At 41.2% G+C, this 12,263-nt stretch overlaps 1 protein-coding gene across 1 annotated transcript; it reads right to left on the reverse strand.

Moving 5' to 3' along the window:
• Positions 1–5,167: 5,167 nt before the first annotated feature.
• Positions 5,168–11,934, reverse strand: LOC139433669 (zinc finger protein 572-like). The gene is made up of 3 exons (XM_071202779.1): positions 11,884–11,934; positions 10,715–10,783; positions 5,168–7,197 (listed from the first exon to the last, which is right to left on the reverse strand). The coding sequence occupies exons 1-3, from the start codon at positions 11,932–11,934 to the stop codon at positions 6,193–6,195; spliced, it is 1,125 nt and encodes a 374-aa protein (XP_071058880.1). The 3' UTR covers positions 5,168–6,192.
• Positions 11,935–12,263: the final 329 nt, after the last annotated feature.

Genomic DNA, 12,263 nt, shown 5'->3' on the forward strand with positions numbered 1-12,263 from the left:
AGTAATGTAGCTGCTGAAGTTAGACCCTCATCGCAGAGCAGCAGAGTTCAGCCGACAGGCAGGAAGACTCGAGCACACAGAGCTCGCGCTTCATTATAATATATAAAAAAATAATACCATGCGCGTCATGATGGCACAAAACAGCTCGCGGCCACACTATTACTTACTGTAGCAGCTAGCAGAATAGACTGTTCAGCCCTATCACCACACGGGGCAACCTTTATAAAGAGGGGTCAGTGTCGCTCTTGCTCCCTCTTGCTCTGTGGCACGAAGGCCACTTCCGGGTTCTGCTGACGTCCTCTCTCCGCTGGCACCGGTGAGTTTGCAGTGGCTGCCGTTTGTTGTACACCTAGCATGACAATTAGCCTAAATAATAAATGTATCGCTGGTTGTAGACCCTTGCAGGGATCCTGCAGCCCATGTCTGCTGCCGCTGTAAATGAAGCTCTCCTGCTGTGTGTTTGTCTGAACTTGGCCTGATCGGCTATGCGCTGGAAGCGTGATAAAGGACTGCTGTTTTGCCTCCACCCTGTGTTGCATCCACGACTGCTCTAAGTTTACGAGTGTCTTGCCTGCCTGACTGTTGCCTGGACGGCTGGTCTACCCTCACGGCTGTGTCTGTCTGCACAGCCGGCTTGCCTGCTCTACTGTGCTTCACCGCTACACTACTGTCTGGCGGGTGTTGCTCTTGGCCTACATTGTCTGTACCAGCCTCTTGGCATCACTGTGCATTTGCTCTTCATTACATGGCCATATTTTAAACATTGTTATCGCGGACTGGTCGATTAATCTCTGCTCATTAGTTATTTCATTGAGTTAAGTTTGTTTTGTTTATTTAATTCAAGATTAAGTAGACTGTTAGGTTGATTTTCGTTTCTTTGGTTTAGTTTTCGACCCTGTTGCTTTAAATTTGTTTTGTTTATTTCAGTTACTTGAAATCAGTATTTTGTAGTATTCTTGACTTTTTATTGTCTTACACTTATCTTATGTGTTGGTCTGTGTATTAATTTGTGTTTACCATTTATCCCAGTAATTGTTTCTTGTTTGCCCCTCTTAGTTGCCAAAGGTGTGGTGCTGGTGTCCCCGGTGGTGGCTTCCCCCTTTGTGTGTCGTGCTGTGCTCCCCCCTGATTTGTGTTCCTTCGTGTGAGTGTGTAGTGATCACGGGTGCCTTAATTTACTTTGTTGGGATCCCTCTCACCCCTCGTCACCTCCATCCACTGGTAAGCCTCAGCATCCCTGAATTAAGAGTTCCCCCCCTTTATTTTCAGTGTGTATAATGATCTTATGGTGTTTTTAATGATATTTAGAAATAAAACATTTGATAAATTGGAACCACGTCTCCTGCCCCTCAGTATCACGAACCTGAGTGCCTTGTTGGTACTTGGAATAATTATTTCCTTGTGTGCAATTCTCAAGGTGGCGTTGTCTGGCTTTTAGTTGAATAGGATTTCCAACAAACACCCCCCACGTGCCGCCACATTACAAACAATCTTTTTGAGTTCAGCAGGAGGAAGGGATGGTCGTGTCTCCCCCCTGCTTGATGTCCCAAGCCCAGTCACGCTGTGAGCAGCCATAAACGGTGTGGTGTACAGACCATGCATCAGATCGTTGGTATACTTAGCTGCTGTGGTCTTGTTGCACCGATCTTTTATGGCTTGTTTAATATCCTCAGAACATAAAATAAGTAACACACCGTGTCATATTATCAGGACATGATTTGAAATAGCACTAGTGTGGTTCTAATACAACAATTAAAATCATCCAAATCAACATACAACTTTATAGTATACTTATTAGACAATATGAAACTTACCAGACGGATAGCTTTGGTGGAAATCACACCATCCTCCAAAGGCAGATGTGTTGTGGAAGACTACATATTTAAAAAAAAAAACACTCAATAATCTTTGTTACTAATAAGAAACTATAGAGAAGATACATAGACAAATACAGACTGACAGGTAGACACACACACAGAAAATCAGAAGCCGGAGCAATATGGCCTTAACGCCTTAACGTGGACTAAAATGGTTAACAAGAAACAATGCCATGGCAAAAAGAAATATAAATATGGGGAAATATAATTAAATGTTATGAGTTCTAATTTGGATATTTAAACAATTGTGTTTAGGTAATGATTGCACTTCCATCAATTAGTGATCAGTTAAATCAATAATCATCTACTTGATTTATAACCAAGAACAATACTAATAATATATAATAGCTGTAATTCATGTGATTAAACAACAACCTATCATGTACCTGCAAGCTTGGTCCAGCAGTTGAGGTGTGCGCCGTAGATGTTCCTTCCTCTTCTGGTTTTCTCTCTTTAATTGAGTGTGTTCGTGAAATAAACAAAGTTTAAAAAATGACAACACAAAGCTGATTTAAAGACATAGCAGATGTAAACAAGTAACAAAACATACCACGGTCTGAGTGTTGCTCAGTGAGCTGCTGCATGGATGATACAGATAGTTTTATAGATTTATAATGAGTTATAATGAGGTGATCAACGTGAATGCTCAGGTTCCACCTTAACACGCAGACACGTTGCTTCACCATGAGCAGAAACCTTTATACAGTCTATGGCAGAAACACTGAAACTCTTGTTAAGTTTCTCCATCGTTGTGTACAAACTGGATAAAACGCGGGCTTTTTGTTGTTGTTCAGGAGTTGATCCTGTCTCTGCCCCCGCCTCGCCTCGACGTAAGCGTGACGTATGCAGTGCTTTTGCTCTGGCCGGACACATTTTTGGTGCTTGAAACGAACCGGATTCCGGAGCTATTACCTCATTCACACCAATGCAACTCCGGTTCAAGCTCCGTGCTAGAGCTTTTCAGGTTCAGAACCGGTTCTTCGTTTTAGCTCCGGCTCTTTTCACACTGCCCAGAGTCCGACTGGTGCTGCGTCATTGCGTCATCGTTTGCGTCATGACGTAACCGTTTGCATGCCTGCTTCATAAAGCCAAAGCGTGTGGAAACCCCTCACAGCTGACACAGACAACAACAACAATGGCCGATTGTGCTCCAGCTTCCTCTGTACCTCTTCGGAAGACCAGATTCCCAGTAGGTAGCTGGTCTCTTCAGTGGACCACTGCTGCTTGTTAGGTTTCTCCATCGTTGTGTACAAACTGGATAAAACGCCAGCTTTTTGTTGTTGTTCAGGAGTTGATCTGCCCCTGCCCCCGCCTCGACGTAAGCGTGACGTATGTGGTGCTTTTGCTCTGGCCGGACAATTTTTTGGTGCTCGAAACCGGATTCCGGAGCTAAGAGGCTGCTCCGCTGCGGTGTGAACAGGAAAACCCGGTGCTTTTCAAGCTCCAGCTCCGAGCCGGCCCTGAAACACCGTTGGTGTGAATGAGGTAACAGGGGACCTTGACATAACGTCAACAGAGGCCGACCTGGGAGTGAGGATGTGTTGCTTCAGGACCACATTGCCATGATGACACACACATGCAGACTCAATAGGTGAAAACAATACCAGCGTTGCTTTAGCAGCTGTTAATAATGGCTCTGAATTCGCTAAGGGTGACAGTTTAAAAAGTATGCAATTACCTAATTCATTATCTCTTATCAGGCATGAAAACGGGTCAGGGGTGAAAAAGGTGGGAAGGATATTATCCCTCTAGGGGGGTCCAGGGGCATGCTCCCCCAGAAGAACATTTTGAATATTCCATATTTTAACGCATCAATCTGAGGAGAGCTGGGGAAACTTAACTTCAGCCATGAGTCAAAAATATTATGGCCTCCTTACTAAGTATTATCAGGGATGCAAACTCATCAGGTATGGAAAAGGTGACAAGGACCCGAGCCCCCCGACCCCACGGAATATCGGCTTTAAAATGAGGAATAACAGATGATTTTAGCAATCAAAACAACTAAAGCGGTGTAAATAATAACAGAAACGCTAAAGAGTCACATCTAGTAGAAATATTTAAAAGCATTTATTTTAATTGTGTAGCAGTCAATTTTGGCAGCACTGTTGAGCATTTTGAAAATCTATTGTCATGCCTCTGTGCAAGGCTGAGTCTTTCTATCTTTATAGCCACTGGTGTAAAGTAACTAAATTCATAAACTCAAGTACTATACTTGAGTACAATTTTGAGATACTTGTACTTTATTTAAGTATTTCAATGTTTTGCTACTTTGTTCTTCTTCTCCTCTACAGTTCAGAGGTACATGGTGTACTTTTCCTCCACTACATGTATTTAATCCCTTTAGTGACTTCACAGATCAGGATGAATGATGTGAAATATAACCAAGTGTTAAATCAGACTTTAGTTCCACCTGGAGTAAATCCACCAGCTGCCCTGCAGTCTACAAAGCCATTCAGACTAGCTGCACCTTCACCAGCTTTGAGAACACTTTCATGATCAATCATTATAAAACATATCATATATATTACTCTGAAATGGACCAATCTGCACAACGACTACTTTTACTGTTGCTACTTTCACTATATTTTGATGAGAATACTTTTCTACTTTTACTTGAGGAACATTTTGAATGCAGTACTTTTACTAACAGAGTATTCCTACACTCTGGTACTTCTACTTTTACTCAAGTACAAGATCTGAGTATTTCTGCTTTTAATCAAGTACAAGATCTGAGTACTTCTACTTTTACTCAAGTACAAGATCTGAGTATTTCTGCTTTTAATCAAGTACAAGATCTGAGTACTTCTACGTTTACTCTAGTAGAAGATCTGAGTGATTCTACTTTTACTCAAGTACAAGATCTATACTTATACCACCTCCGTTTATAGCCTATGAAAAAAAAACTATTAGAAAACGAAGGCTAAAGCTAACGTTACCAGATAGTGACAATGTATGCTAACTAGCTAGCTCAACGATAATATTGCGACAGAAAAACTTTTCAGTGCACATCACGCTCTGCGCTCCGACAGGGAGCTCTGCTCTGAACACCTGAACAGCCCGTTCTAACAGCTGTTCACCAGTGGTCCAGTCTGTGCCACAGTGACTCCGGACTGCACAGTTAATATTAACGAACGCACCCGTAGCTAATGTGGCTGCTGAAGCTAGACCATCATCGCGGAGCAGCAGAGCCGACAGGCAGGAAGACTCGAGCACACAGCTCACGCTGCATTATAATATATAAAAAAAGAACACCATAAGTGTCATGATGGCACATAACAGCCCAAAAATATTTTTATTGCAGATCTACATGAATCACACAAACGACCTATTTTGGATTCAAAACGGCGAATTTCGCCGAAAGGTGAGTGATTCTCATGCCTGTCTTATGCGCTAACCTATTATTTAATGTGCTTCAAAAGGACACGAATATCGCCATCATCAGTGACCACGATGGCAACCACCGTGGTCGAGGGAAAATGAGCAAGCATTCTGTGTTATGTTCATACTGTTTAAAATAATGACTGTCGGCAGTGTAAACATCTTTGTTACATCTTTTGTAAAATTGATATGTGTGATCTGATTGGTGGCCATTGAAAGTTCGTTACTGTAATTTTACAAAAACTTTACAGATTTTACATATTTGGTACTAGTTTTAACCTCCTAAGACCTAAGCTGTTTTTTTATATGCATTTTTTATTTCTTTTTGCTATTTGGGCTTATTGGAACCTGATAAGTATAAAAACTAAGTATCATCTTTTAACATGATGTACTTTTATGGAAATTCAGAATGAGTGTCCACATATGTGGACATCATTTTTCTCTAAAACACATTAAAGTCACCTTTTTGTAATAGTGAAAAACTCTTTTATTTCCACCTTGAACACAGCGGTTTTTTCCTGGCTGCTTTTGCATGTATTAATAACTTATACACACATCATTTTGCATGTTTTGCAACATGTTTTGAACATCTGTGAGTAAAAACAACATGAAAACACTGCTTTTTTGCTCCTTTTGGACTGTCACAACTACAGTACGGCTCATTTAAAATGCTACAAACAGTTGCAGGAAGACATCATATGCCTGTAACAAAATATAAAACAGTCAAAGCATTTTGCATTGTCACTGTTGCATCTAATAATACCACATAGGCTACTATTGTATGTGTTTTGAACATCATTGTGAAAAACAAAACGAAAAAAAACAAATATTTTTGCCCCCTTTGGACAGTCACAGTAACAGTATGGCTTATGTGAAATGTTGCATTGGTCATGTAAAAAAAATAGGAATGCCCTTTTCTTTAGGAACATGTACACGCCTATGTGTGAAAGGCTGTGTAACAATTGCGATCGCCTTGCAAGCACAAGAACACTTTGCAGGTCACACAACGCACTCGGGTTCTTCCAGTGCAGCCTGCTAGCCTGCAGCGCGCCGCGTTCTTCAAGCTGATCATCTCTGGGAGATGGGCATTCGCCCTCCTGCGGACCGAGACATGGGGCAATGCCGTCACAGGACGTTTCTTCCCTTGATTTGAGTTGTCTTCTTCCTCTGACTGTTCAGAGAGGTCTGCATCGCTTCCTTGACCGTGATGCTGGGCCAAGAGAGTCGTAGCCATTTCCGTACGCAAACATCCTGTGTGGACTCTCATGTGTATCTTTAAATTTATATTCTGTGAAAAAGCTTTCTTACAGACTGAGCAGCTGTGTGGTTTCTCTCCTGTGTGGATTCTCATGTGTTCCTTTAAATGTCCTCCCTGTGAAAAAGCTTTCTTACAAACTGAGCAGCTAAAGGGTTTCTCTCCTGTGTGGATTCTCATGTGTCGCTGAACATTGCTTCTATGTGTATATGATTTTGAACACACAGAGCAGCCAAATTGTTTCTTGTCAGCACTACGGCCTGAATCACTGACAGATTCTTGTCTGTTTTTCAGTGAAGTTGAGTCTGACGCAGGTTCTCTGGTCTCCTTCCAATCCGCACTGTCTTCAGTGTCAGGTTCAAATGAGTCTCCAGTGTTGTCCTCAGTCTTTGGCTGTAAACTGCTTTCTGGATCTGAGTTCCTGGCAGGTTCTGGTCCTCGACAGTCATCTCCATCAGCTTCTGTTTCCATGTGTTCAGTTTGTCTTTGATGAGGCTGTGAGGACTGAGGTTTCTCTTTATCATCTTCACTCTTCACAGGGTCAGGAGTGAAAGTGGACTTGATGATATCAGCCTCCTCCAGCTCCTGAAGCTGCTCTCCCTCCTGACTGATCCTGAGTTCCTCCTGTTCTTGCTTAATGTGTTGGGGGGACTCTGGGTCCTCCTGGTCCAGACTGGTGCTCCACTCCTGCTGGTCAGGGAGAAGCTCTTCAGGAAACAGGAAACAGTCAGAAAAAACTGTTAAGTGTTAGCATTTAAAAATCTAATCATTAAAATGGGAGACATTTTGCATTGTATTTGGGATTGTTCACAGCTACACTACGCCTATAGAATGGTAATACTATTACAAATAAAAATCCTGCATTTAAACCTTATTTACCTATTATGCTATATTTCAAAAATATATTATAGGGCCATACCTAACCATTGTAGCCATGCCTCATACTACTCATACCGTCTATTCCAGCCCTGTTCCAAAAAGGCTGATTCTGCTTTAAATGGAACAGCTGCTGCTAGCCACGCCCCTTTGTAGCCATGCAGCTTTCCCCTGCTAAGAGTTTTCTACTGGGAGAAACTCAGCTAAACGCTGCTGTGATTAAATGCCATATTATGCTCCAAACCACTTCAAGCATTATTTCTGAAACAGTATGAAGCTCAAACGTTTCTCTCTCGCAGGGTTTACCGCAAGGACATTATGTTACACATATTCTCTCCAGTACAGCGTTAGCTTTGAGTGTTAGCGATGCTTGCTAATGTAAACACAAGCATATTACTCCCAAAACACGCAGCGCATTGTTTCTGATACAGCACATAGCTTGACATGTTCTTTACCACTAGAACAGTGCCATTATATTTATATATATATATATAAACAACTTTACTCGAAGTACCTCCTGCAGACATCCTGCTGAATACGGTAAAACGGTAAATTCAAAACCTGCCAGTCAAAATGTGCGGTAATAATTAGTGATGCTCCGATTGATTGGCCGCCGATCATTAACGGCAGATATTCACAGGGTTCCCACGGTACCTGGAAAACATGGAATTCATTTTTTCATTTTCCAGGTATGGAGAAGTCATGGAAACTGAGCAAAAGTGAACATTTACATGGAAATAGAAACAATTGTCCTGGAAATTGTTATTGGATGAGGTGTAAAATAGTAATAAAATGAAACTATTGAGCACAGAATTAAGATGAGTTTATAAAAACACTTTACATGTGAACAGCTTTTACTGTAGATAGAAATGGATGATCCCATGTTGTAGAGCATGCTATTGGCATCCTATATGGTATATTGGATGTTGGAATTTGATGCAGGCAACTTGGTGATATGGACTTTAAAAGTATAGTTTCGGATTGGTGGACTTCAGGAATAATAACGTTACTCGCGATCTCAATAGAAGGGTCAAATACATGCATTTCCCAGCCAACACGGGAGCCTTGACATCTACAGTGAAACTTCTTATGCAAGTTTATCCTCAAATGTAAGTAGCTGTGTTTAACTGTGGTAAACTTGGGTTTATCAACGTTAGTTAGTAAGCAGTGTAATCTTGCTAACTAGCTAGCAACTTGAGTTTGAGTTTGTTTTGAATTTGGATTTGTTAATAATGGTTAGCAAGCACGTGGAGTGCAATCTTGCTAGCCAACATTCAGTTTGCTAACTAGCTAGTGTTGGCTAGCTTGCATTGCTAGCTAACTACCAATACATTTTCACATTAGGCTGTGACATTACTTCTATACTAGTTGACATGAATAGTCTAGTCTTGATACATTTTGTAACATTCATTCTTATATCTACTTTTAGCTATTTTGTGATTTTTCGTTTTTTTCTTAAAAACAATTATACTAGTAAATAGGAACATTTGGGGTGAGACATTTTTGAAAAATCATTGATCATGCCTAGACTGATTCTATACATCTATACTGTTAAGCTAAGCTTACTAGTAGGGTTGCTGTACGGAGGAACCACAGGGGAACCAGCCTTATGTTTTCCCTTTTAGGTTCATTAGTAAGACTCATAATCTCAAATGTGTGATGCATTACGGGAGTGAGTGACAATGACACGCGGCAGATTCAAGTCACATTGGAAAGATGACTCAATACAAGGACTGGATTGGAGAGGTACCAGGAGGAGATGTCCACAAGGCTTATTGCAAGTTTGCCGCAAGTCATTTGACATCAGCAATATGGGGGTCGCTTCCCTCAAGAGCCATTCAAAAGGAAAAACCCACACCAAGTTAGCTGGACAGCTAAATAATGAAAGAAGAATGACAGATTTCTTGACTACAAAAACAGGAGAGGGAAGAAGCGGCCCAACAAGCCAGGATATCGAAAGTGACAGTCAGGTGCCCAGTACCAGCAGTGAACAGCCTACGGAAAAAGGCTCTGGAGCTCAGGGGAAAACATTAGTTTCAAGCCAAGCTGTATTTGAAGCAGAGATTCGCTGGGTCATGAAGATGGTCAGGTCACACTTCACAAGCTTCAGGGGCCTATAGATCATCACTTAATATGGTACCTGGAAAATCAGGCGGTAGCATGGAAAAAATGTTCAAGGCAAGCGTGGGAACCCTGATTCACTCTTAATAGTTTGATCGGTGCTCTCTATAAAGGCCTATCAGGAGAGCTGGATCTGATCGATATGGACATAAATGCGAGTGAAGTATAACCGGACAAGAGAGAGAGATCAGATCAGCTGCTGAGTCTGAGGGAGACACACAGCTCTACATGATCACCTGAAGCCCGACAGGTGGCAGAGTTGATAGAACCAGAGTTATGTGTAACCACCACCATAAAGTTGAATTTCCTTATCACTGGACTCGGAGAATAACTTGTTTTCTATAGCAAACTAGATACAACGTGAATGCCCTGGCAGTGGCAAATAGCTTTGGTTTTATATTTGATTACATTAATGTTTTTGGAGATTTACAAGAAATATTTGAAATGCTACTCTGTAAAGGGAATAGGCCTACTATTGTTCAAAAATAACTATTTGTTTAAAATAAAAGTGTGCAATACACTACTTTTGAATTAATTATTGAATGTTGTGCATAAAAGTGCAATTAATCACAGCAAATTATTTGATTAATCATGATTAAAATGTTTAATTGTTGCCCAGCACTAATAAATAGTCTTAAGTGTTACCTAAGAGTTTAAAGCAGGGGTGTCCACATACAGGAAAATATATGAAGGGCTGGGCCACTCATAAAGGTGAGGTATATCGCCTCATCAGTTAAGTTATAAGTTAGCAACATGTAGGTAAATTAGGCTCGATACATGAATATGCTTTGAAAAAAAACGCCTCTCTAAAGGGTTTAATTCATGTTGTTGGCAGCTCATCCCTTAAAAACAGTGATTATAATAAGATGACATAGGGTCTATTTCAAGCTTGTTATGTAAATAAATTATTAGGCTTTTTTGTATCAACTAAGATTTGTTAGAAAATGTTATCAACATGAATTGACTGAATTTATTTTAAAAGTGGGCTTATTAATACATGAATACTACTGTGTAATATATTTGTACATATATATTTAAGAAGTACAATGTAAGAAAAGCACACGTTTAATTTGTGGGCCATATTTCATCATACTTTTTGACTTAGCTGAGGGCCGATTCAAAATGGCCAGCGGGCCGCATTTGGCTCCCGGGCCGTAGTTTGGACACCCCTGGTTTAAAGTGTTAATTAAGAGTAAAGGGGACATACCTGCTCTGTGTATCCGAAGCTGAGGCTGTAAATCAGCGTCCAGTAGTTTCTGGAGTCTCTCGTTCTTCTCTTTGGAAAGAGACAGCTCCTCCTCGAGCTCTGCTATCGTTTTTTCAAACAGAGCAAATATCTCTTCAGCAGCAGCAGCGAGTCGCTGCTTCTTCAACGACAGCAGCATTTGGACTCTACTCATGTTTACTTGATCACCTTTTCCTGCAAACTCCGTTAAACACACCGTTTCTCTCTCAATCTGACTAGTGTTGCTAACGTGTTTCCAGCTAGCATGCTAAGCTAGCTCCTATAGTCCGAGGTAAACGCTCCAGAAAAAAGAGCAGAGCGTCCATTCGGAGGTTTATCCAGACACACAGATGATGGATCAGTAGTGCTGGAGCTCACACACACTTTATCGGAAACACAGAGAGAGAACCGTAGCGACGAGGCGCCACATGGATCCAGGTTAGAAGGAGCTTCTTCTTTTTCTTCTCTCGGTTTTTGGCGGATTGCAAGCAACTGTAAAGGTGCATACCGCCACCTACTGTACATGAGTGTGAATCATCATATCATTCCATCTCTTAAAGGTGGGGTAGGTAAGTTTGAGAAACCGGCTCGAGATCGCTAGAATTTGAAAATACACAACCGGAGAAAATCTGCCACTTCCTTACAGAGCCCCTCCTCCAACACACACGAACGCGCACATGACCAATGAGGGCACGAGATAAGTTTGTGCCCCGATGGAAGGCTGACAGGCAGCTAGGCCAAATTCGGTTGTGCTTTTTACAGTATTACAGCTTATACAGATGACATTTTTGTATGGATTTTTTGTCAAAGCACTTACGGTTTCTGAAACTTACCTACCCCACCTTTAACTCATGGTAGTATCTATCTATCTAATCAAAAAATAATTAATCAACAAAAAACATTAAATAAATAAAACAAAATAAAAATCTATGATCTTTCCTGACCTGATGTTCAATTATTTGTCCTACCCCAGTTTCACTCAGAAAGGTAAACACTGCCTTTCTGGTAGCTCTTACTCCCTCTCCTTTTGTTCCCACAATACCAACCACACTCCATTCCCTCTCTGCCTCTGTCACTTTAGCCTTTAGTTTTTCTCTTTCAGTTTTATAGATGTCATATAGTTGTTATAGATGTAACAAGATATGTTCTACATTTTCTTTAACTCCACAGTTCCCACACTTGTCACTGTCACTTTCCCCCATGATATACAGCGTACCATTCAATGTGATTTATTCTGAGTCTAGCTATCATGATTTCCTCCCTTCTGTTTCTTTCTTTATAAATATGAATTGTAATTGTCTTTTGAACTTTGTGATAGTCACTCATTAGCCTCATCCCAATACCCCTCCTCTACTCCTCCTTTCACTCGCTTCCCTTCCTTGCGTCTTAGCTCCGCCTCCGTAAGATGCGAGCGAGAGACACGAGGAGGTGACGCGAGGACAGAGGAGTCCTCAGGTATTTATTGGGATGTCCTAGTTCACTCAAACGTCACTTTTAAACGACGTCTGTTAATGATGACATGTGCACAGCT

This window comes from Pseudochaenichthys georgianus, unplaced genomic scaffold (assembly GCF_902827115.2).
Source record: "Pseudochaenichthys georgianus unplaced genomic scaffold, fPseGeo1.2 scaffold_909_arrow_ctg1, whole genome shotgun sequence".
Taxonomy (NCBI): Eukaryota; Metazoa; Chordata; class Actinopteri; order Perciformes; family Channichthyidae; genus Pseudochaenichthys; species Pseudochaenichthys georgianus.

What these genes read in the sequence shown, in the direction of transcription:
- LOC139433669 (XM_071202779.1), bottom strand. Translation starts at nt 11,934, where the DNA reads ATGGGGGAAAGTGACAGTGACAAGTGTGGGAACTGTGGAGTTAAAGAA. An exon ending in ACTGTGGAGTTAAAGAAAAT is followed by an intron (nt 10,784 to 11,883) that starts GTAGAACATATC and finishes CTCTTTCCAAAG; the next exon opens with AGAAGAACGAGAGACTCCAG. An exon ending in GCTTCGGATACACAGAGCAG is followed by an intron (nt 7,198 to 10,714) that starts GTATGTCCCCTT and finishes CCTGACCAGCAG; the next exon opens with GAGTGGAGCACCAGTCTGGA.